The sequence below is a fragment of the Amyelois transitella genome, chromosome 13 (assembly GCF_032362555.1).
Source record: "Amyelois transitella isolate CPQ chromosome 13, ilAmyTran1.1, whole genome shotgun sequence".
NCBI lineage: Eukaryota > Metazoa > Arthropoda > Insecta > Lepidoptera > Pyralidae > Amyelois > Amyelois transitella.
In genome coordinates, this window is record NC_083516.1 from 7,447,668 (window position 1) to 7,474,409 (window position 26,742).

The 26,742-nt window shown below is 33.6% G+C and overlaps 2 protein-coding genes across 2 annotated transcripts; one reads left to right on the plus strand and one right to left on the minus strand.

The window, feature by feature from the left end:
- Nucleotides 1-1,944: 1,944 nt before the first annotated feature.
- LOC106129266 (alpha-amylase) lies at nucleotides 1,945-24,614 on the plus strand. The gene is made up of 10 exons (XM_013327771.2): nucleotides 1,945-2,255; nucleotides 3,234-3,391; nucleotides 4,890-5,061; nucleotides 7,798-7,913; nucleotides 15,978-16,167; nucleotides 20,537-20,710; nucleotides 22,584-22,715; nucleotides 23,069-23,269; nucleotides 23,755-23,916; nucleotides 24,450-24,614. The coding sequence occupies exons 1-10, from the start codon at nucleotides 2,070-2,072 to the stop codon at nucleotides 24,459-24,461; spliced, it is 1,503 nt and encodes a 500-aa protein (XP_013183225.1). The 5' UTR covers nucleotides 1,945-2,069; the 3' UTR covers nucleotides 24,462-24,614.
- Nucleotides 10,471-15,434, minus strand: LOC132901754 (uncharacterized). Its single transcript, XM_060947577.1, has 3 exons — nucleotides 14,823-15,434; nucleotides 13,315-14,304; nucleotides 10,471-13,235 (listed from the first exon to the last, which is right to left on the minus strand). The coding sequence occupies exons 2-3, from the start codon at nucleotides 13,813-13,815 to the stop codon at nucleotides 11,235-11,237; spliced, it is 2,502 nt and encodes an 833-aa protein (XP_060803560.1). The 5' UTR covers nucleotides 13,816-14,304; nucleotides 14,823-15,434; the 3' UTR covers nucleotides 10,471-11,234.
- Nucleotides 24,615-26,742: the final 2,128 nt, after the last annotated feature.

A 26,742-nucleotide genomic window follows, 5' to 3' on the forward strand; every position in this document is an offset into this window, starting at 1 on the left:
ACTGACAATTCAGAATATGACTGATAAAGGTATGTATTTTGAGCCTTTACCATCTTCATTCTTTTGACGTTAGACCCTACCGGGATATTACCATATCCTCACTTTACTGGTGATGAGCACGAGCTGCGCCCCTGAAAGAGATCCTGGATTGGGTACCTACGGGGTTTTACATGAAGCGACTCTTATCTGACCTCGGTAAATGGTAGTTATGTATGGTATTTTTATGATCAAGTAAATGTGATAGTGAAAACACAAGAGGTAGGTATATGAGAATAATCGTCAAAATGGGTTTAATATCTAAAATCTATTTGTATAGAAATGGGCATAGGTAAGTAGATATATTTGTTTACTTTAGTTTATTACAACTACCTCTGTATGGATGTTGTAAAGGCGACTTAGGGATAGGCTTATAAACTTGGGATTATTTTTTAGGCAATGGGCTAGCAACCTGTCACAATTTGAATCTCAATTTTATCATTAAGACTAAACAGCTGAATGTGGCCTAGTTTTCAAGACTGTTGGCTCTGTATACTCCGTTAGGGATAAAGACGTCACTATGTGTAGATACCTATGTATCATTCTACGCTTATTTACAAACTTCAACAAAGAGTATGCAATTCACTAGATACATGTTAGCTAGTTTTGTTGGTTTTTCTGTGGTAAGCCAGTTATATACCTACCTACTAGTATTTATATTACTGGCTCGCTAAAACCGCAGAATGTTAATGCATTCATTGTAATAATTAGCTTGAATGGTCAAATGAAGAAAAGGCGTGATCAAAATTTTAATTATTTAGAGTAAGTTGACGGCTTTTGTGGCGCAGCGGTAGTGCGCTTGTCTGTGACACCGGAGGTTGGTTTAAATTTCGGCCAGGGCATGATGAGAAACGAACTTTCTCTGATTGGTCTTAGACGTTTATTTATGTAAGTATTTATTTAAAATATAATATCGTTGAATAAGTATCTCGTGATAATAAAAATGAAGTACATTAACAATTAATAATTTTTCGCCGCGAACATAGATCTCGCGAAAGTTGTGAATATCTCAAACACAACTGAACCTATTTTGTTGCCCCACGAACTAAAATCACCTTTTTGAATTTCATCAAAATCAAACCAGCGGTTACAAATACAAACATAAAAAAATTATTGTCCCTAAGTTGATTGGTAGACCTCATTTGCTCGGGTACTACGGTTAATAGCAAAAGTTTTGATTAATCACGTAGGTCTGTACCTACCTTTTAAATAGGTTTCGCAAAAGGTACATGATTAAAATCGTTACTCTGACTGAATGACCAACTTTTGATCACTGATTGATCATAACAGATCACACAGACAGGAAAACGTGAATCGAAACGTGTTATTCTTACATTATATAAACGATGAAAAGTTGGTAGGTAGTGGTCCTTTTTCAATGTAGACATTTGGGTCAAAGGATCTAGGTTTTCACAAACATAACGAATGGTCGGAACCTCATTCAGCAGGCTTACTGGTTACGTGACGTGAAATTGTTACTCATCTCATTGTACGCATTCTTTCTACCCGCCTACGAAATAAAAGGCGGTTCTTAGTTTGACCTGTTTGTATGTATGTTTGTCCGCAATTATCTCGCGTTTTGCTGAATCAATTTTGAAGTAGTTCCCAGGAAAGTGTTTGTTACACTTAGGAAAAGGTTTTGTAAATTTAACTGACTTCATAAAAGGATAATATCGATTGGAGGCGGTTCTCTTTTTATAAAAGTTATTTATACCTACTTATACAAAACGTGTTTACTTATATACTTAGAATTCCACAGCTGATAGTCACTTATGCATGAATACCATAAGTATTTATGCATACAGTGATTTAGCCATAATTTCTTGTAGCATTAAAAATAATATCATAAGCACTAAAGTAAGAAAAAGTGTTTATTTGTAAAAATAAATCGCTCATTTTTTCAGAAAAAAATCCTTCTTGAGGCAGAGAAACTGTTAATTTGATGGAAACACACAGAGGTTGAGAATTTGCCCTCAGCTGCCGTACTGAAAAAATTTATAACTTTTTTAGTTTCTATAAAATAACAACTTAAGATGCAACTTAGAATTAATACCCTGCTGTTAATATTACCAATAGTCGTGGTATACGCTGATCACCACTCAAGAACCAATCAGAAGCCAGATATGAGCACCATAGTCCACCTTTTCGAATGGAAGTGGGATGATATCGCAGAAGAATGTGAAAGGTTCTTGGCACCTCACGGCTTCGGTGGAGTTCAGGTTTGTTCAGCCTTTTTACTGCCTCCTGGTTTTACGGAACTAAAGCCAGGAGGCGGAAAAAAGGCAGAAAAAGGTTGCATCGCACATGCGCTTTGGAAGCGGTAGTAGATATAATTAAATTTAAGTTATGTGACGTCAATAAGTGATACCTTGTTTCTAATTGTGAAAGTAAATCTAATTTAATTTATTCATCCTCACATTCTGTAGAGGAGCCCAGGGTATGCCTCTGACGACGTATTCTGGATTGGGTGACTCAAGTTTTTTCAGTATTCGTGTTCTTATTATTGTGTTAACTGTACTTAATGAGATTTTTCGTATAATGATGCATGAGTGTCCAGTTGCCCACGTAGAAAATTATACTTACCCGCACCTTTGATACCTCTAACAGTTAAATACATTTAAGGTATAACCGACGGTGGTGTACTTATTTTTTGTTGTCTTTTTAATAGTGCATCGGTGTAAAAATAAACGATCTCTTGTAAGTATGTAAGTATGAACATACAAATTATTTAAAATAGTTGTTTATCATCATTCTTCAGGTTTATGTTATGGTCTCTGAAAAAAGACGCAGTGGCACTTAAAAGAAATAAAAAAAAAATAAGGCCTGTGTTCTACGGCCTCTGTGGCGAAGCAATAGTCTTCCTGCCTCTCCAACACAAGGAGCGATGTTCTAATTCGTGTTGGAGCATGATTGAAAAATTAACTTTTTTCAGCTTATTATGGAAGAGTCGCTTTTTTACTGTACTGGAAAATGTTTAATATTTATAATGTACTCTTTTATTAAACAACAAAGCATTTACTTACTTACTTATTCTACCTAATACCACGTTAAGACTTTTATTTTTTTTATATTTGACCTACTTCAATATTAGGTTATAAAATATTCCTAATTTTTTGGCGTCTTTGGCAAGTTTCCAATAGACGGTTTATGGTGCCCATGGTATTCAAAGGGTTAATTTAGCATTACAATTTCCCCAGATATCCCCTCCATCGGAAAACCTTATCATCCACTTACCTGATGGGTCTCGAACGTGGTACGAACGGTACCAAGTGATGTCATACAAACTAAAGACAAGATCGGGAGACGAAAGCCAGTTCTTGAACATGACTAGAAGGTGTAACAATGTCGGTGTAAGGTAAATCCATATTAATATTTTAAATGTGAAAGTATGTTTGTATGTTTGTTCGACGGGTTTCACATCAAAACGACAGAGGAACCAATTTCTATGACATTTTGCACACAGGTGTGGACTACGGAAAAGGACATAGGGTGCTTTTCACGCAGGCGGAGTCTCGGGCAAAAGTAGTATTTAATATATTGATTTAGTGATGGATAGTCATAGATTTCGGAATGACAACAGAAGTGACAAGCACTGGTGAATGTGACAGTTTTCATATTGAATCTCAATTGGGACAGTTCTTTGCACTTGCTCGTAAAACTGCGTGGTATGCAGACTTCTATTTCTTTGTTTTAGTGGGTATTACAGGATAATTTAATTTAGGTGTTCTTAAAAGAAATTAATGAAATGTTCTACATATGTGGTGAAAGAATTTTTTGGATAGGTAGCTACATGCTATCGTGAAAAGAGAAATAAATTTGTTTCTTAAACAGTTGTACGTAAGTAATGAAAAAGTTGGTGTTTTTTGTGTACATAACTGTGTCATATAATTTTTATAAAATGAATAAATGCAATACCTACATCTAGTGGCGATTACCCCCTATCTACAAGCTAATACAAAGATTAGATTAAGTAAATTAATACTTACCACACAGTAATTAATGGGAAAGTTAACACAGATGCCCTCATGCAATAAAATTTCAAGATTATCGTTAAATACATACATACACAATACAATCACATATATATGCCTTGCGGGGTAGACAGAGCCTTGAAAATACTGATAGGCCGCGTTCAGGTTCATGGCAAAATTATAGAATTGAGATTTATCTAATGGCAGGTTGCTAGTCCGTCGCCCACAAGAAGAAACCCATGTTTATTAGCCTATCCCTTAGTCGCCTTATACGACATCCCTAGGAAAAGATGATCCTATTTTAACGTGCCGGGAACCACACGGCATATTGCACACTTCTGGATATCACATATCGACTTAATTAATCCGATTAATATGGATTAAATTGTTGTAATTAGGTATAGAGATTAACGTGATAAAATAAATCCTTTTATGAGGTATACCACGCGTACGAAATCTATCATTTATCTTATGTTATAATTTATTTTTGTATTCCGCGACCTAATATCTGGCTTTCTAATAATTCAAAGCCGCCAACTTAGTTCAAAGAAAATTAGTTCTACAAACGTCATAGAAATTTTCAATACTACAAAAGTGAAGGTTTACTCGTATATTACTTACGGTGTCCCAAAATATTGGGAGCTTACAATAACAAAATCATAGATGTTGTATGATTTTGTTTTTTTAGTCAAGGGTATCTGAAATTTAGTAATATTGATAAAAAAAAATATTATCTTGTGTCTCCCTCTTTCTTTATATTATAAAATGTAAAGTCATGACAACTTATTTCTATCCGTTCTAATGAAGCTGTTTAAAGAAATTCCTTAACGCATGATTCTTGTACATTTTTTAAAAGTATTAAAGCAATTTTTTTCCTTTCAGAATATACGCAGACGTAGTCGTGAATCATATGACTGGTGACAGCCCGAGTAACATAGGGACAGGTGGCAGCACTGCTGACTTCAAGAATTACCATTATCCAGGAGTTCCTTATCATAGAGAACATTTCCACCAACCTTACTGTAGTGTTGATAACTACAATAATGCTACTGAGGTACGTATCTTTAGAATTTTCATTAGATCTATATTTTTAATTGAATTTGAGAAAGGGTGCGCTATTGCTCTCGCGTTTATATTCTCTGACATAGCACCTTTTTTGACTACAAAATCTCTTAAGTTCCTTCTAGTAATAATCACTAACTATTCTTGTATTTGCTGACGGTACTAGCGTGTTTTGGTCACCCGTACCTTTTAATCTGTATATTGTTATTCCTTTTCCCACGATAATAAGATTAATCTATATTCCTTTTTACGCCGTTCACGTTTATATGCCCTGCAGAGTAGACAAAGCCATCAGTTTAGAAAATACTGAAAAGCCATACGCAGGTGCATGCCTAAATGATGGCATTGATCTTCACGCCGCTCCACGAAAGTCTTTTTAGTAGCCTATATGGTCCGTCAGTAACAATACTGACCGCAATATTTTACTTTTTTTGTATTGTAATATTCAGAATAGCTCTTAAATCATTTGACTCTCAGAACATTAGACAAATTATCAAAGTTGGGTAAGTTCTTTCGAGAATGTATGTAATAAGTGTAATATTTATTATCATGATTAATTGACTTCCAAAACACTGTAGGTTGATCGATAAAATATTATCTTAGAAGGTAAAACCACAGAGTATAATATCATCGACAAAGCACGAATTTACACCGTGCACAGATTAGTCATACAGTAAACAATACAATTAAAATTTGTCATAATTATCACTTTCCCTTACAATCTTTATTTCTGATATCAATTATTGATTTGTTGCATAGGATTTGGTCAAACTGTCTTTTGCTAGTTTTGGACTGACCATATTATAGATCCTTAGGAAATAATTAAAACGTTAACTAATAATTATCTATTGATGAAGCATTTTATTTACCTTCTAATATAATTATTCTAAATGATGATAGATTGCTTATTTTTACTAACTGGGTCTTATTTCTATAGAAAGGCTGTAATACTCTTTGTAACCATATCACGGTTTTTATATTAAGGGGTAGACGAGAAAGACCACGTTCATATAGATGACTTGATGATAAGTTATTTGTTTAACTTTAAAATTATAAGATTTTAGACAATTATTTTAGATATTTACGTTTAAAATGTCCCTATCTCTAGTGCAAATCAATTCGTCGCAGTAGGGGGCTTCAAAATTTACAAATACGCAGGTAGTGATAACAATAACAGGGAGATAACCACCAACATTTAATTAATGGTTTATAAGATTGATTATTGTCAATATAAAATACTCATATTATCTGCGAGGGAAGTAAGTATGGCAATGTCGTAGTTTTCAGAATTCGGTACATTTTTCACGAGGCAACAAAAATAAATAAAAACAAAATCACATCTAAGCCTCTTCAGAGGATGTAACTTTGAGCTTCCAAGATTTTGCAAGGAAGAAGTACAAGAAAGTTAAAAAGTAATACATATTTATTTATTTAAACTTTTTGCACGAAAATGTGCAACAGGTGGACTTAATGCCACAAGGCATTCTCTGCCAGTCGAACCTTTGGACCAAACTGAGATGGACGTACGGGTGGTGCAATGAGTGTAAAAAAAAATATATATAATAATAATAAGAAAAATATGAATAATAGAATACCTTATACACTAACATATAATATAGTTTACATATATAAGTTTGACGATAAATATATACAGTATATAAAATAAACATACATATACTACATAAGTTAGATGATTGTGTAGAGTTTAAAAAAAATAAAACTACTGGTCAAAAAGATGTTTATGGACTTGCTCCCTGAATGCAAATCTATTAGGCGCTTTCCGAATAGATTCAGGAAGGGAATTCCACAGTCGGATGGCTTGTACTTGGAATTAATTCGACATGAATCCAAGGCGGTGGGCAGGAGTGGCCAGAAGAAGGTTATCAGAAGAGTGAAGGGATCGAGCGTGGGTAACGCTTAAAAGTGGGAACTTCGATTTAAGATAATCTTGAGCGAAAGGGTCGTTGATAATAGTATACAGCATGGATAGGATTCTAGCTTTGCGACGAAAAGGAATAGGCAGCTAACCAAGCTGAGAACGAAAAGAGGAGACATGGTCATATTTTCGTAAATCAAATATGAAACGAATGCAATTATTTGCTAGTCTATCCAGCTTTAAGACAAGTGACTGATTCAAATCACAGTAACACACGTCTGCACACACACACACATATAATGTCTTTATCCCTTGCGGGGTGGACAGAGCCAACAGTCTTTTCAAGACTGAATGATAGCTTAATAGCTAGTCCATCGCCTACAAAAGGAATCCAAAGTTTATAAGCCAATCCCTAAAAAGTTATAAAAATAAAAAAGTCTACCTCAATAAGTGTACAGAATAATTTTGAGGATAGTAAAGATGTCAGTTGCGACGTCTAGAATTTTTTTACATCAGTGGAGTACAACAAACGAGAATTCAAACTGCCCAAAGATACATATATACATACATATAATCACGTCTATATCCCTTGCGGGGTAGACAGAGCCAATAGACTGATAGGCCACGTTCAGCTGTTTAGCTTTATGGTGGAATTGAGATCCAAATAGTGACAGGTTGCTAGCGCATCGCCCGAAAGAAGAATCCCAAGTTTATAAGCCTATTCCTTAGTCGCCTTTTACGACATTCATTGGAACGAGATGGAGTGGTCCTATTCCTTTTTTTTTATAGAACCCAAATCACCCAAAGATACTCGTAGATAATGAAGTAAATAACGTACAATTTGTGTAACAGGTCCGTGATTGTCAACTGGTGGGTTTGAAAGATTTAAACCAGACGACAGGTCACGTCCGCACCGAGATCGTTGAATATTTCAATGTTCTTATTGATTCTGGAGTGGCCGGCTTCAGGTAAAATACTTATGCACAGTTTTATCGCTGTGTTGTGTATGCTTATTGCAATTTCTGCTACTTACTTTACTTTATTGGCTTAAATTACTAGTTCACATGCAATTTAAATTAATTTCTCGTGGTATGAGCAAATAATTATATCTATTCTAATTTTTTCTGCGTATATGATATTTTGGATATAGTCCTAGTGATGTAGCGTCAGTTTAGAATTTTTGTCTCTCTACGATTTAAGGTATATTTATGAGTGATTATTTCTGTTTCTAGTTTTACATTCTATTCGTACTCTTTGACTTAGCTGTAATCTTTTGCAATACCTATAAATAATTTCTTGATTTTTCACTGAGCAATAAATTCTTTAGGTAAACAGTTGTGGATTTCTCTTATTTAAGTAGTATTGAATTTCTTATTTCGTTAATCGTAATTAATGATGAAGAAGAGGATAAAACAGCCCTTCGCAAAAAGGGTCACGAAAAAGTGGTCTAATTGGGGAAAACCAGGTATCGCTATAAGTGACCCATCATTAACATCTTAAGAACTTCTATACTTGCTCTTTGGAAGCGGTAATAGATTTAACTTGTAACCTATTTTGAAAACAACCCTATATCTACTTTATGATTTTGAACCCAAGACAAAGCCAAGGACTTAACATATTCGCGCTGATCGATACAAATTAACCCAGTTCTTGGAAATATCACGAAGTCCACATTCCCGTATAGAATCTAATTATCTCGTACAAGCATTGCAATAGCAGTGCAAGTCAAAGCGGACCGCAAAGAGGATTGGCTCGGCGTGGCATTGCTTTGGAGAATAATACTTGATCTGTTTCAGTCCTATGTAGGTACTATATACTTATGTACCTTAATTACTATATTACGGATTAAATGTAACTTTTCTAGCTAAATAGCTTTTTGTTTATGTCTAAAAGGAAACGCTATGTCAGCGTAAAATGAATCTTTCCACCTGGCGTTAATGCCGGTTAAGTCCTCATATAGGTATCTGAAGATCATGAGGTGCGCTTTCTATCATGATCCTGCTTTGGATGAGTCAGGTTTATACACTAAGCAACTCCTATCTAAATTCCGTAACTTTTCAGGATCCTAAATCAAATTTGAATCATGGTTACAAATCCAGTTGCCTGAAGGTGAAGGTTTTCTCGAGATATTTTCCGTCAGCTCCGCGGTTTTTGCTCTTAGACTAATTCGCAATGTTCATGCCAAATTTTTAAAATGTAGACCCAGCAGTTTAGACTGTGCGCTTAAATTTCCGTCAATGTCTTTTTTTTTTGCACATTTCACGGGAACTACCTATAGTTTTTTATCGGGGTGAAAAGTACGCTATTTCCTTTTCTAGATTCTTAATTGTACTGTTTATACTTATGCAAAATTTACGCGTGAATAGAAAACAAACAAACATATCAACTTACTTTTGCATTAATATTGTTAGTTGTGATTTTAATCCTGTCATAGCATGTTCCTGGCCCCGTAGTAGAATAACTATCGCTGTATCGCTTTTTATATACATATTCCGTCATTTCTAAAATAGTAGTAGGTTCTTTCTTTAATATGAAATTTTAATATGAAACGGAAAACATTACAAAATTGTTTTATTTTCCGGATTTCTTATTTTCCTATGCCACAAAATTTAAACGAAACGTGTAAGAAAGTTTATTTATGATTTTTATCTCTTTATCCGATCACGCGGCTATCACTGGGACACTAAGGGATTTGATTAAAATAACAATCGGACAATTAAATCCTTACTTACATTATAAAACACGAAAATAAGTTTATTTGTTTGTTTGTTATTTCTTCGCGCCTTTTTTCGTTAAACCAATCCTCTCAAAATTCTATATATAGGTAATAAGAGTCTGGTGTAGGACATAGAGTACTTTTCATCCTGGTTAAAACTATAGATAGATCCCGTGGGTTTTGAAAAGAACCTGTATTCTTTCATAGATGGCACATTACTTCCCGCGTGTAAGTGGCGCTAAACTCGCGCGTGTAAGTGGCGCTTAATTGGCGCAGGCGAAGCTGCGGGTAATAGCTAGTAAAACATAAATATCAAATGGAATATCCAAAAGTGCACGAAGTGTACGCGTGCAATCTTATAACTTTTTATCCGAATGGATTAAGCTTATGATATTTTAAATAACTATTCACGTAAAAACAATATGGACATACTCGTAACTGCGTAATATGCTATCTTACCTACTAATTTTAAATGTGCAAATGTGTAAGGATATGTGGTAGTGTGTATGTTTATTCGTCTTTCACAAAACAAAAAATACATTAAATAAATGAATTACATAAAAAATAAATAAATTAAAGTATTTGGGCGTTTTTCAAAAAAGATGACCGTTACTGTACCGGAATGCCAAAAAAAAAATATTCGATTATCTGATTTATTTTTACATTTCTAAATAGCTTTTAAAATAAGCTTTCTGGAAATACTAAATATACTGTAATTGAAAAAGTAATTTCGTCAAAAAATGAGCATTTCTCGACAATTCGGGGCGCAAGTCGTCTTCAAAATGTGAATTGATAATAAATAAATAAAACACGTTTTCCATATATTTTTATTTAAAAACCTATTAATGTAACTGTTTTCATTTAGAATACAAGAAAAAAATAACATTATCAGTATTATTCTACAAATTATTAAGGAATTTACTTCCGGTAAGTAACATTTTTATCATCATCAACATTTTTAATACTCTCTTATGAAAAATCCGTAAGGTATAAAACTAAATGTCTTAGCAATTCAGGTAAAACATTATTATGTTAATAACATTTCGTTCTTATATTAATTATATTCTTACTAATTAACAAAGTAAAATAACATTTTATAAAAGAAGTCTCACTTCAACCAATTACTAATCGGAATTCTTAGTTACTAATAGGAACATAAAGCTGAGATCACAAACACAAATTTTTCTTTCTTCTACAAATATATTTTTTAATCAGTCTCAAAATCAATCACAGTTGTCAGTTACAACACAATGTTAGCAAAATTACGGCATACTAATCAATGATTGATTATAAGTTAGCCGTTACGAGTATTTTTTTTTCTGTAAAAAACTAATGTAAAATAATTATCTTCGTCACGTTAACGTTAACGATTATTTTTACCTAAAAAATCTAACTTCTTGTAGTTTAATTTTTTTTACTTTTCCAAAATCAATCACATTTGTTAATACAACACAATTTTAGCAAAATAACGGCATCCTAATCAGTGATTGATTATTAAATTCGCCCTAAAAACTAATAAAATTTAACAATAAATTATAACAATAAAATTTTATGTTGAAGGTGAAATTTACCTTTAATCTGAGTCACAAAGACAAGGAGGACATATGTAATCAAAAGAGACTGAGTCACTGCATTTCAGACATATATCAGATTTGCAAACCATGCACTTTATTTTACTCTTTAATTCCATTTGACACAACTTACAGGCAGGGCCAATATTTTTAGATTTATTAATAAAAGATTTCGTATTATATAGAAGAGAGCTCGCACTTATATTTTTAGGAGGTAGTTGAGAGTTACCAGGAAATAAAACACGAGCACGTTTTTTTTCACGTTTAGGACTTATGATATGTACTAATGGAAGATCACAGTTGTTACCCTCTATATTAAAATTCGTATCAAGGTCCTTATTTTTAGATTTATTAAAAGATCCCGTATTGTATAGAAGAGAGGTCGCACTTACGCTTTTAAGAGGTGGTTGAGGGTCTCCAGGATACAAAACGCGAGCGCGTTTTTTTTCACATACAGGACTTGTGATATGTACTGCTGGAAGATCACAGTTGTTATTCTCAATATTAAAATTCGTATCAATATCAAAATTTAAAGTTGTTACATCAATTTGCTCGGTTATGGATGGAGAAGGTAAATCATATTCCACCTCTGACGATGGCACAGTTATAACAATTGGTTGGTCTACTTTTGGTGCCGTTTTATTAGGCTGAACAAACTCATGAAACTTTGGGTTATAGCAGGAACATAACCCTGCATTATCGCCGCAAAAACAACTAAGCAATCTATACTTTATAGTATTTTTGGAAGATGAAATAATTTGGTGCAATTTCATCGTTCCAGGAACGGTTGCAATATTGGTTGGAATAAGTTTAGAAATATTTTTTGTGTCAGTATCGTTAACATAAAAACATTTAACTGTTTTCATTGAGTTAGACAACACTTCAAAGGCATCTGTTGCATTGGTGACATCGCAGCCGTATGAGACTCTTCTATCTAATTGGCGTTTTACACTACCACCAACGCCATCAGCAATGCCCTTACCATGGCCACTTTCTGAGAAAGACCATGTAGAATATTTAAGATTTAATTTACAGGTAAATAAATTGAGCAGATAAAAGTTTTTTTTTTGTCTATATTGGCTTGTAGGTCCATCTGAAAAAAAATGAATAATAGAAATTTCCGGGTAGTTTTCCTTTGCATATTTAATAACAGGTAATAAATGTGCCCAGATAGCTCCAGGGTCATGGTTATTATTATCCGAAACGGTTGCAAATGTTTGACATTTATCAGTAAAAAATATTGCACCAGTATGAAGAGTAATAGTGTTTTTTGAGGCACCGAAATGAATTGATTGAACTTCATTAGCATATTTACATTCGTAGTTCTCAGAAAAGTCACATAAGATTGCGATCTCACCATTTTTAAGATTATTAACACATTTTTGATACTGTTTTTGCTGCTCTTTCCAGTTGTGAAAGTGTATTTTAAAGAGTGGTATTTTTTCTATGAATAAGGATGTTAAATCAGCGACAGTACCTACCTGTTCTTGCTTAATTGTTTTTTTGGTAACGCATTCTTTACTACCTCTTTGGTATTTGTGATCAGTTCTTACCCATTGATGCCACTTAATAGTATCATTAGCTTGATGAATATCAATTTCTAAGCGAGGATTTTTGCAAACCTCACAGCATCCGTGCATACAGTTAAATGCAGTAATATTACAAGAAAAAAATTTGACAACTTCGTCAATATTTTTGTACGAGATGATTGATCGATATTTCAAAGCGTTAAACAAATATTGGAAATTACTGTGTTTAATGCACAAGCACGTATCTCTAGCTGCACGAGTGGGCGCTATAACATAAAATGGTTTACAGCGATAAAATGTAGTAAAACCAAATTTACCGCCTTCTTCTACATACATACGATAAGTGTTCGAAAGGGTGTCCAGCAAATATCTTACTTGCATCTTCTGTTTGTTTCTTGTTTTACACTCTTTACGACCAGCTGCACATCTAGATACGTCATCTCGCAGATAGAACGCCGCAATGTTTTCTCGAACCTTGAAAATAAGAATCGACGTTATCATAATATGGTCTCACTTACTCAGAGAGAAACACTAAATAATTAAGAAAAATTACCTTTAATGTCCCGTAATTTTTATTACTTCTACGATTGCAAAATCTTATTTTAGTTTTTAGACCCAAAATTTTCGGCAGATTCTTTCCAAACTTTTGTTTAAATTTATGTGCAATTTTTTTTAATGCCCTTTTTTCTGCAAGTATTTTGCATTCTGCATATGTCTCTTTTATAGCATCTTTTAAATTCTCCAATTCTTTTTCAGTTACATTTTTAGATGTTTCCAAACTTTGTACTTTTTGCTTAGTGCGAATTAACTGCTTTCTGAGACGACCAATGACTGTATTCAACTTTTGCTGATTTTTTTGAGCCCTGTAATAGTTAGCGTACACCTTTTGTAACTTTTTAGTATTTCTATTTTTTGGCATGGTTTGACATGGTCTATTTTTTGGTATGGTTACTTGATTATTTGCTTCTTGAATTTTTTTTTTCATCTTTTCTTTTTTTCTGAATTCTTTTTTCTTTTCTCCACTGTTCCCTTTGCTTTTCTTTCTCGTTATCATCTAAATCACTAATTTTTTTCCTTCGCTTAGCAACTAGTTCCCTTTGTTTCTGTTTATATTTTTCATACTTTTCTGGATCGTCCTTTAATTTTTCTCTAAATTTTTTAGCCCGTTCAGCTCCGGTTAATGGCATTTTTGTTTATTCAATTACAGGTTAATTGTTATTATTCGCAATATTTGCACTCGTCCTCCGGATAATGATCATATACAGTAAAGAATAAACAAATTTGACACCAGAAAAAATTATGATATAAAAGACAATGAATGTATTCTCCACTAAATATTACAAAGTGAGTAGGTAATCTAGCGTCGGTGTTAGTTTTACAGTTATGACATTTTGTTGCTAGCATAAAGTGCGATCTTCTCCATGGCCACTTAGCTCTTTCGAGTAGTCTCAAATCGTCGCGAGTCAAAAACTTATCGATGTCCAGAATTACTACCATAATTTATCTAAGTATATTGAATACTAATTCGTGTTCGTATAGAAATCTGAAATGCAAAATGTAGTAATTGTCACACAAGATAAAGATTAAACATTTTTACTTAATTGAAATACTTAAAAGAAGCAAAAAAATTAAAATTATACTAGTCGTTCGCATCGAACATCGAATATTTTAAAAACTACTAAACTGATTTTGCCACTTATCAACAAAATCTCCAAAATTTATTTTCGTGTGCACTGTGCAAAAAGCTTAAAATGATTCCAGTTTTAATATTTTTAGTTAGTACATACCTACTTGTTTGCACAAAAAGAAGTAAAATCAAGTCAATAGAAAAAAATAGATTTTTTATTTAGGACTCGGCCTTATAATTCCAATTAGCAACAAAATTCATTCCGGCTATATATAACGTTTCTAATCGGATGTTACGAAAGTACATATTTGCCTACACATTCCAAAATTTTACATATAATACCCAGTAATTCTTTATTCCAATAAACTTATTGTTTGCAAAGACACTTTATACGCAACTTTAAATGGTAGGCGTGTTTAAACAATAAGATTTACCTGTTCAAATTCACAAACTCACTGGAACACTTTTTTTTTCGACATCACTCTTCGAACACAAAAGTAACGAATAAACAAATCACAGAGACCCGAAAAGCAACCGGAAACGACGTAAGCTGTCATAAAATAGTTGCCACATTACAAAAATTACTAGAATTGGTAGGATTTATTTTTGTAAGTTTAAGAAAATCGATGTTACTTATCCGAAATTCCGGTATTGTAAAAATCAGGGACAAAATAAAATTTGATTTATTTACTTATTTTAATATAGAAACTTATCAAAATTCTTTGTATATATAATTTTGAATGCTTTTTCCATAAACCGAAAGATTTAGATGTAAAGTTTAATGAAAATATTTTGAGAAATGTCGCTTCAAAGTTAGGAAGGTATGTATGGGACATGGTAAATTGGGGTGACACGTCGTAACTTGGATCGATTTTATTCAAATCGGGATATCATTTTTAAAAACTTTCTTATTTCAAGTTACTTATGTTGAAATTTTCTTTAAGTTTCCGTATGCCATTTACATTAAACTATTATATATTTAATTATATAATTAAACAAAGTCAGTGGACATGCTGTTTTGTCAGTGGTCAAAGAAATTGAAAAACGCCCATTTACAGTTATTTAGGAGTAAAGACGTCTTTTATCAAGTATTATCACTGAACGAGTTAATTACAGAGAACGCAATTTTACGCAATACGTATACTATACAGTGCCGTGTGGTTCCCGGCACCAATACAAAAAAGAATAGGACCACTCCATCTCTTTCCCATGGATGTCGTAAAAGGCGACTAATGGATAGGCTTAAACATTTGTGATTCTTTTTTAGGCGATGGGTTAGCAACCTGTCACTATTTGAATCTCACTTCTATCATTAAAACAAATAGCTGAACGTGGCCATTCAGTCTTTTCAAGACTATTGGCTCTGTCTACCCCGCAAGGGATATAGACGTGACCATATGTATATGTATGTACGTATACAGGTTATTTTTTTTAAACAAATATCATCACTTTAAAGAATCCGCCATGCATGCTGAATGGTGGTTTAATTTTATAGATCTAAATTGCTTTCGTTCATATATTTCTGTCTCTTGCTGTATATTTTAAGCCATCACTTTTGACTTAACAAAAAATAAAGCAATCGCTTTCAGAGTAGACGCAGCAAAACACATGTGGCCGAACGACTTGAAGAAGATATACCAAAAGCTGAACAATCTCAATACGAATTTTGGTTTCGCTCCAAACACAAGACCGTATATTTACCAAGAGGTTATATATTACGGCAATGAAGCTATCAAACCTTCGGAGTACTCTTCACTGGGAGACGTAACGGAATTTAGGGTATGTAGAGCTGAGGTTTGATAGACAGGCAATAATTTTACTTATTTAGATAGATTTTTGCGGATAGAAAATAATAATAATATAATATTTAATCACGTCTATATCTCTTGCGGGGTAGACAGAGCCAACGGTCTTCAAAAGACTGAAAGGCCACGTTTAGTGTTTGTCTTAATGAAAGAATTGTAATTCAAATGTTGACAGGTTGCTAGCCCATCGCCTAAAAGAAGATTCCCAAGTATATAAACCTATCTCTTAGTCGTATTTTACTACATCCACGGGAGGGATGGAGCGACCATATTCTTTTTCATTATACAAAAAAATTAAAATTAAACAAAAAAGTGGCTAGTTTTGGAGGTTCTCTAAGAGGAGAAAAGATAAAATAAAAATCCAAAATTACAAAAAACTGAAATTAGGAGGATCAAGCGGACAGCGCTGCGGGCGTAACTTATTTTATAATTAGAGTATTTATATTTGCCGAATGACTAAATAATGACGGCTGTAAAAAAATTTTTGTTTTAAAATGGGTTTTACATCAAAATAATTTATTTTTTGACAATATTAAACTTGATGATTTTAAAATAGACAATTTCTTTTAAACGATACAAGACTGCAGCTTTACCTCCTTACCATCAAGATGACTGAGGAACTTTACTTAACAAGAAACTCAGATAACTTCAACAGTTAGATAATTGTTATAATAGTTGGTGTTTAGTTACTACTCCACCATAAGTATTTTATCAAGTACCTACGTACCCATTTTCATTACTAGAGTTGCGTCCGCGGCTAAGCTAGTAGGTATGCATCGTAAAAAATCCGTTTATTACCGTTTCCGTGGGGAATTCCGGGAAAACTTAGAGCATTATGACCTAACATGTTTTCAAATCTTCAAATCCCACCTTGATCATGTACCAATGACTATTTTCAAAGTCTCACTAATGTACATATAGTTTGAATACTAACCGATGCTCTTACGGTGAGGGAAAACATCCTGAGGAAACCTGCCATTCAGGCAACTGTTTGTGTAACCATGGATCCAATGCGGGTTAGGTTTACCTGCCCAGGTTGCGGAGGTCAGATGAGAGTGGCTTCGTGAAAAAACCTGACTCACCCAATCCAGGATCCATGGTCAAAAGTATACTGCGGGCTCCTCTCCAGAGAGGTGAGGATGCAACCTAGGTCTAAAAGCCATAGGTTAGAGCTGTGCGTTGATATGGCAGTCAATCAGTCAGTCAGTGTCCTCTTTTATATACCTAAATGTATTTATTTCTCGAGAGATAGATTATGTTATAGATTAGTTTTATTAATACCTCACAATATTATTGACAATCGTATCTGTAGATAAGGTCGCGATGTTGGTTTTATTCCGTTGATGTATATATATGTTTTTATCTTGATGATACAAATTTGAGACCACCTGCTTATTAAGCTGGGTCCTATTTGTTACACACACCTCATTATTTTCTTAATTTTGTACGAGGTAGACAGAGTCAATAGTCACAACACTCGGAGACACTGGATATTGTTGCTATCTTCCTGTTCGTAAGCCCTTTTCCCTTGATTGACTTAAACAGTCTGCGCAGGAGTTAAAGCAGATACACGAACTGTTCTACTATTACACTACAAAACTGTTCCACGCGTACGAGGTTGCTGGTATCAATTATCCATTAGTTTATAACATATATATTATCCAGGAAAGAGACGTGATTTTATATTCATAGGTGTTTATAATATTTCCTGGAGGGGTAGGCAGAGACAATATCTATCCAGTAGCCAAGATCCCATATATAATTTCATTAAATATACATAAAAACAAATAAAATACGTAGTCATAAGTTCACAATTTATGTATTTAATACGGCGAGAAAACTGGTAAATTCTATGGCATGAAAGAATACATTAAAACTTAGATATTGAAATTTACTTAGGCAATCAACTTTATTTATCGTCATTAGTTACATTTACGAGCTACGCAAGGAAAATACTATGAAAACGTTCTCATTACATTGTGAATAAGTTAGTTATTTATGAATAGAGTTTATTCTCTCTACTTCTGAAAAGAGTTAATCTGGATAGACTTGTATTAAATACTGATTTTGCACTGACACTAACAAATATTGATTGTCATGTACGTTTGTAAAGTCAGATTCAGTGTACCTTAAATTGACAAGCTTATACGAACAGAGTTATATGAGTTGTGTGTGAATTGAAAGAAGTATGCAGCGATCATGGCAAGTGGACAAATGTTGATCTTGTTGGGGCGATTATCGGCGGTATGATCTGTGTACAAAATACTAAATAAAAACAAAAGATCAAAGAAAAACTCAACTGGATGTCACATAATTATGTACAATATAACGTTTTTAACATTCAGTCTTTCTAATTGTGTTTCGTGTAGTAAAAATCAATAAATACTTAATAATTATTATTAAGGAGAATTTTAATGGTTATCTGAAATTGTCATGAGCCCATTGAATTTTCCAGGATAATTAAAAAGTCGGTTTATGATGGCCAAATTACCAACTTAACAACATAGCTGCACCAAGCTATATACAAATACGAAGTGATTAGAAACCTTAAGTTAAAGTCAACCAATGGAAATGCTTATAAACTCGCAATTACTAGAAACTAATAGGTACATCGAAGCAACATGTTACTTTAAAATTCAATTCCATCATTAAGCAATGCTTCAAAAATCAGTCTGTGATATGTTTGTTTGTTTGTATGAAAATATAAGTTAAAAAAAGTATCAAATAATAAAATAATAGACACAAAGAGAACACAACAAAAATCACGAATAAATCAATTTGGAGCTCAAATCGTGACACGGCACGGTTGGCCGCCGGGACGCTGACTTTGAAACATCTCCATTAAATTTTATAGACAAGGAACATGAAAGGATATTGTTTACCAAGTCTGCTTCAATTTATGGCAATTTGCATTTGAAAAGAGGTTTAAGGATATTCAATATTTCCTCACGTTGTTATATTGTTTGTGAGAGTGTAAAGATGTTTTCTATTGCGATACAGGGTATTATTTTTGTATTGATATTTCAGATATGCCGTGTGGTTCCCGGTACCAATACAAAAAAGAATAGGACCACTCCATCTCTTCCCCATGGATGTCGTAAAAGGCGACTAAGGGATAGGCTTACAAACTTGGGATCCTTTTTTAGGCGATGGGCTAGCAACCTGTCACTATTTGAATCTCAATTCTATCATTAAGCCAAATAGCTGAACGTGGCCATTCAGTCTTTTCAAGACTGTTGGCTCTTTCTACCTCGCAAGGGATATAGACGTGACCATATGTTTGTATGTATTTTAGATAAGACCATTATAAAATATTAATTTGTACTTATGTTGTTAATTTATAAAGTAACAGGTATAACGTATCGGGATTTCTTATACGACTGTAGTATGATATAATCGGGAAAGTTATAACGAAAGATGAGGTTAAGATTACCATGAGTTGACGAGCTTGTATGAAGTGAGTTATGAATGTGGTGAAAGGTGAAAGCGAAAGAAGTAATAATAAATATAAAGAATTGTTCAAGGAACGTGAGAAGTGGAAATATGTAGTCTCTGCCTACCTTTCCGGGAATTAACCGTGATTGTAAACATCCACAATTATATATTTACTTACGTTAATTTATGAAGACGAGCCAACGTAGCATAACACGCGCGACGCCGTTTTTATCGCACGTATAGCTAATGCTGTCCCGATTCATTCGTCATAAAAAGCGATAGTTTTCGCGCGACAAAACGGCGTCACGCTTGACATCTTTATTGCCTCACAATAAATAACAGCAAATTCACTTCATCATGTATTAAAAAAATATAGCAGCAAAAGGCGACTTTATCACTAAAACCGATCTCTTTCAGGTAACCTGTAAATTGTGTATAAAATTTCACATACATACATACGTATGGTCACGTCTATATCCCTTGCGGGGTAGACAGAGCCAACAGTCTTGAAAAGACTTAATGGCCACGTTCAGCTATTTGGCTTAATGATAGAACTGAGATTCAAATAGTGACAGGTTGGTAGCCCATCGCCTAAAAGAGGAATCCTAAGTTTATAAACCTATCCCTTAGTCGCCTTTTACGACATCCATGGGAAAGAGATGGAGTGGTCCTATTCTTTTTTGTAATGGTGCCGGGAACCACACGGCACCGGGAACCACACGGCACTGCCGGGAACCACACGGCATACATAATACCTACACGATAAAATTTCACCCAAACAAAAAAAATAAGCAGGTGGCGCTGAATTAACTTATAGCCTATTATATTGTCAATATACCTACATAAATATATTGTAAGTACCATAAACATGCCTAAGATAAATCACATACATGACTTTTTTTGTTCAGGTGGGATCAGAATTGAAAGCGGTATTTCGCGGTAAAAATGCGCTGAAATGGCTGGTGAATTGGGGAGAAGGATGGGGTCTGTCCCCATCTGAAACGGCACTTTCTTTCATTGACAATCATGACACTCAAAGAAGTAGTGATGTCTTGACATACAAGGAAGCCAGAGCTTATAAGGTATTTTTATGATATTTAAATTGATTTTTAATTTTAATTGACTATTTTGGGGCAAAAAGACAGGTAAAGATTACCCGAAACCGACGAGCTTGTATCTCAAGAGAGAGATGAGAGAGAGATATGCAAGAGAGAGATAGAGATGTGGCAACATCTCTGCCACAAGTCACAACATCCAATCACGCGACGCTATCAGTCAATAAGAGCGAAGAGTCTAAATCGTTCAAGCAAAGATTTTACTGATTGGAGCATAAATACAACCACCCACTCAACATCGTTGGAGCCCCGGTTCCCCAGACATAACACCTAGCCTGGTGGAAGATCTCACCTTTGTGGCGGTCGAGCCCCAATCATCGCAGCCGCTACAGAGAGATTTATGCGAGGGAGCTATGCAGGGATCGTGGCAAGTGGAAAGCTGGTGTAGTCTCTGCCTACCCATGGAAAGAGGCGTGATTTTATTTTTAATCGTTAAATTCATTACAAAACATGTAAAATCAGACTTAAATTAGTTAGTTATCAAAAATCATTAAGTGGTTTATGAGTTAAGGTATAATTTCAATGAAAATATAATGATTCTGAATTTTGTAAACATAATCTAAATATATATTTTTTTCTTCGGTATAATCTTACTTCGATAATGTATATTCAATGATACTATATATACCAAACTTTTTATTATTTTTCTATTGGCTTTATTACTAACGAATTCTTTAATTGGCTTTTCTTATAAGTTTCATATTATACAAACTTGGGATTCTTCTTTAGGCGATGGGCTTAGTAACCTGCAAAATTTGAATCTTAATTCTATTATTAAGCCAAATAGCTGAACGTGGCCATTCAGTCTTTTCAAGACTGTTGGCTCTGTCTACCCCGCAAGGGATTTAGACGTGACCATATGTATGTAAGTATGTATTTATATTATAATGTACCTACTGTAATCGGTGTTAAATTCGTTAAATAAAACCGTAAGTAACTGTAAACAATACAGATTAACATTATTAGAAATCTACGTGATTAAAACATGAATATTTAATACATTACTTTAGGGAGTGTTTTCAAGCAGTTGCGGCTAACGCAATGACTATCTAGAGTTGATTGGATTAATTTAACATTAATTTAGACTTTATACTTAGTAATCTAAGTAACCTTTAGCATTTCAATGAATTAACAACTTTCTAAATTCAAAGTTTCTTGCAGGTTGTTAAAAGGTTAACAAAACTGTTTTGAACTTTGAAAATGTAAATTTATAATTTCCGTTAATTATATATTATTCTTGTAATAATGTAAATATCTATGTAATATCATTATATCAAGTATTTATCCTTTTAGGGGTAGACAATACTCAAAATTTAAGAAAAAAAAAGACTTCTGAGGTAGGTCCGAATTCAACTCCGGTTATCACTATCTCTTGGCGTTATCACGTTGCCAGGTCGCCAAACCTAATATCCGGACAGACCAGCCAGTTTGGCCGGACATTTTGGTAGAGAGACCGGACACCCTACATTATTGAGAATTTTGTCGACGGGACACCGGTTTTTTTTCCGAACGCGCAATCAAAAAGCCTACCTATGTCCTAGTAACCATGGCTTGTTGGATTGATAAGTCAAGATTTTACACGAGCGTATTTCGTCTTACCTCCGCGACCTTTTTTTAGCGGGATCTAACCCATATTGAAACATTGTCTAGTCGAGTTGCTTAAATGTGCAGATATCTTCATGAATTCGTGATAACTACATTTTTCAGGACTAGACTAAGGTAGAAGCTAAAAAAAGTGACCACTTTCTAGTGTTGGTCCCGACCATAGTTTGGTTACGTAGTTACGTAAAAGTAAATTATCGTTTTAATTGTTCTTGTTTTTTTTTCTTATGATTTTTAGGCAGCAATAGCATTCATATTGGCGCAACCGTATGGAATCCCGAGAATTATGAGTAGTTACTTCTTTGATAAAAGTGACCAAGGACCCCCTAATGACAGAAAAGAAAACATAATTTCTCCCTCAATTAATCACGTAAGTTCATATTTTTTTAAACATTTAAATCTATAATAACTTTCTTAATAGACTGAATGAATTAAGCAGGACTTTAAAAAGAAATTCTACGAATAAGTTTCTTCGTCTTTCATATTCTTGTAATTCTTCTTCTTATAATTCTCGCAGTGGATCAGCAATGTGCAAAACACCATAGTGTTACATACCGACACAAACCAAGTTCTAGTTAATCAGTTCGATTCATTGTTGTTACACTATTTGTGCTTATCTAAGTCGAATTTTACGGCATCTTTAGGAAAGATAAGGAGAGGTCTTATTCTAAAATTACTAAAATACAATTAAATGAAAATTTCTATTTTTATCTACCCAATCAGAACGATACATGCGGCAACGGATGGGTATGTGAACACCGCTGGCGACAAATCTACCAAATGGTAGCATTCAGAAACGCGGTCAAGAACGAAACGGTACAAAACTGGTGGGACAATGGCAATAATCAGATTGCATTTAGTAGAGGCAGCAGAGGATTCATAGTGTTCAACTTGGAAGGATCTGATTTAAATCAAAGATTGCAGGTAAATTATAGAATACTCATTAAGACTGTTGGCTTTTTAAGACTATTGGCTCTATCTACTCCGCAAGGGATAGACGTGAATAATGTATGTAAGTAATTTTGTTTTCCAAGTCTTTGAACCCAACTCTATACTTGATAGAGCTACCGAGTTAAGATCAGAAATTAAGTCGGTCCCTCGAAGTAAGTGGTATTTACTGACAGGAGCTCACTCGAAAAGTGGGATTGTGGGTGGGCAATTTGAGCAGCTCTTTTTACCAGTGAAGAACCTAAGATAACACGTCTGGATCTTAAGATAATAAGCAGCTGGTACATACTATGTTTTTAATTCGTGACCAGACCAGCATGAAAGCTTGCACGAGATTTCATGCTGGTCAGATAAAAGATTGATCTAATTCTGACTTCTTCATTTTGCCGCAATATTTTGCCGTTTGGCGTCTGCGAAAAAGCTCGGATTTTAATCTCATTTATACATAAACATTATTTTAGACTGGCCTGCCACCTGGAGAATATTGTGACATCATAAGTGGTAAAAGAATGAACGGATCGTGTTCTGGTGTTAAGATAACCATTGACGATCACGGACACGCAAATATAGTGAAAAAGGCAAACGGAGAAGATATACATTTGGCTATTCATGTTGGAAAAGAGGTAGGTTAGCTTTGGTAGAAAGAGGTTATATTTGTTTGATATCGGCATTACAACAAATTTGAGCGATTTCAAATTTTTATGATTTCTCATCACCAGTGGTACTATTTCAATAAATATGATGATTAAAGATCAATCTGAACAGCTTTTTCCTTCTTCTTCTGTGGCCAAATAAATAATTTTTCTATCCAGATTATATTCATCCTGGTTACATTTGGACATCTCTGGACCCTCATCCTGGATTGGGTGGGTCAGGTTTTAATCGAAGCGACTGACGTTTGACCTCCGCAACCTTTACAGAAAAATCTAATCCTTATTAGCTCAAAGTAAAAACAGCATTACATTTATGTGCCTGTTCCCTTAGACGTCTTTTACGGGATCTACGGAGAACTACACGGTGCCGTAAAAAGCAAACAAACAGACGAGTTATAAACCTGATAACTATGTAATTACTACAATTCTGGCCATTTTTTTTCATCTTAAAATAATCATGAGTTGAAAAATAATTAATCATTTAATTTCTCATTTAATTTCAGTCTAAGCTGTGAAATGTAACAAGCAATGATAACATTAACAGTCTAAACATAGTATACATCTTTATCACAAGTTTTAATTGTATTAAATCATTTAATCTACTTATAATTGAGTTATAATACATGATCGTGAGATAATTATGTTTCTTTTATTGCTGATTAATTAAATAAAATACGTCAAAATCTCCACGTGTTTGTTTATTTTGTTTTAAATCCTTTTTTTTTAATAATTTATTTTTAACAAAAACAAGGCCTTGTTAGTTATTGGTATCAAGAAATACAAGCGAACTGTTCCCACTTTTTGTATCCATATTTACCTCTTAAGCTAATGTTAAGTAAAGGTTGTGTTGCTTCCTCCGCAGATTGTAAAAATCAATCGATGGAAAGACTTATAAATTTAGGAAAGCCAGCGACTTATTTCTGCGTCGCCATTCCTTCATTAGGCCGTCAAGCTGAACATGGCTTTTGAGTCTGTAAGCAACCTGCTTTATTCATATTTAATTATTTATAAATAAAAACAGACAAAGCCAGCTATAACTCGTTTAGTGGGAGAAAAAAAAGTTTTTATTGTTAAATACTTATATGTATTTGATTTTCAAAAATTTAGAGCTTTTCATTTGATTATTTCTCTCCTCTGTTCTCCTTCTGCCTTCTTAAGTGTAGGTATACTCCCAATCTTTCTACTATACTTCGCACAAGTCTAATTGTGATCTTTTGTGATGTGTGCTTTTTCTACTTCGTAAACTTATTATAAAACCGATCCATCTCATGGAAATCATAAAAACCGACTAAATAATAGGCTTATTACTTGGGATTCATCTTTTAAGCGAAATTTTAGCAAGCTGTCTTTCTATTTGAATCTCATTTCTATCATTAAGCCAAACAGTTAAACGTGGCCTATTAACCTTTCTAAGAGTGTTGGCTTTGTTTTGCCGCAAGGGATAAAGACGTGATTAAATGTACATATGTATGTAAAACTTTATTGAGCCTTACAGGTACAATATGTGTACTTACTACTGAATGTAATAACAGTAGAAAAGTTTACTTATTGCATAGTGTCTTTTAGTTGTGTGTTAATCTTTATTCCATTTGAACTCCGAAACACGCAGGGAAAATGTATCAAGGTCAAAAAAGTAAAAGGAATTCTGTAAGAAAGTCTTTATGACAGAATTACTTATTATTTACATGGAATATTCAATATCGTAACGTATCGTTGAGTTAGTATCTTGTAACACAAGTCTCAAAGTAACTCAATGCGATTCGAGGCTAACTCAATCAGTGTAATTTGTCACGTATATAAATATATATATTTATTTATTTATTTATATAAATAATTATTTATTTGCATGGCCACGGTAGATTTGAACCGGTGCCTTCGGAACGGCTTAAGGTGATGGCAGATATTAGAAACTAGCATGTCAAATTTCAGCTCCAGTGGTTCGGGCTATGCGTTGATTAATCAATCAGTTAGTCACCTTTGCGTTTTACATAAAATAGAAGAAAAAGATATTAGATAATTTTTAAGATATAATATTTTTATAATTTTTGTGACACAAAATAATTTAACCTCATTTAGTGTGATAAAATTTTTATACGTTTAAAATTAAATTTTTATGTTCATGACTTATATTTAGGTACTATCTGTATGAAATTTTTATATCCTCACTGTAGAATATCTTGAGTCCTAAGATGGTAGTAAAACAAATGGATAGATAGCCTGCGTCTAGACACGATTTTTCTTTGTTTATTGGTCAGTGTGGGTTAAAACAAAAATCGTCCCGATCCAAACTTAACACTATCAGCTTATAAAATTAATGTACATTAATGTGAGCTTGTTTATTGATTTTTTTACCTATACGCGTTATATCTACTAATTTTACTGTCTTTTAAGAATAACGCTACTATAAAAATATACTTATTCACTAGAACATAAGGCACCTCTATCTCTCCTAAGTTCTATCCCGAAAAATGAACAATATTTTTCGGGATTTATAGGTAAAAAAATCAATAAACAAGCTCACATTTATGTACATTAATTTTATAAGCTTCAATATTTGTTATAAATTAATTTGTGTAAAACAAGTGAGTATTTGGCAGGTGTGTCCACAACAACTGTTCTACAATGACTTCAATATCTATACACCAATATCTGAAATTAATATAATATATAAAATATATTATCCTTTTTCATTAAATTTAAGGCCATTATGTTACTGTAACAATGTATGCAAGAAATTATATTTTTATTATTTCCAACAATACCACCCGCGTTGCGGCCATGTTGTAGTAGGGAACG

Excerpts from the sequence above, each read along its gene's own strand:
- LOC106129266 (XM_013327771.2), top strand. The coding sequence starts at position 2,070 with ATGCAACTTAGAATTAATACCCTGCTGTTAATATTACCAATAGTCGTG. Across the intron at positions 7,914-15,977 it reads TCTGGAGTGGCCGGCTTCAG|AGTAGACGCAGCAAAACACA; the intron begins GTAAAATACTTA and ends AATCGCTTTCAG. Across the intron at positions 20,711-22,583 it reads AGGAAGCCAGAGCTTATAAG|GCAGCAATAGCATTCATATT; the intron begins GTATTTTTATGA and ends TATGATTTTTAG.
- LOC132901754 (XM_060947577.1), bottom strand. The coding sequence starts at position 13,815 with ATGATAACGAGAAAGAAAAGCAAAGGGAACAGTGGAGAAAAGAAAAAA. Across the intron at positions 13,236-13,314 it reads AAAATTACGGGACATTAAAG|GTTCGAGAAAACATTGCGGC; the intron begins GTAATTTTTCTT and ends CTTATTTTCAAG.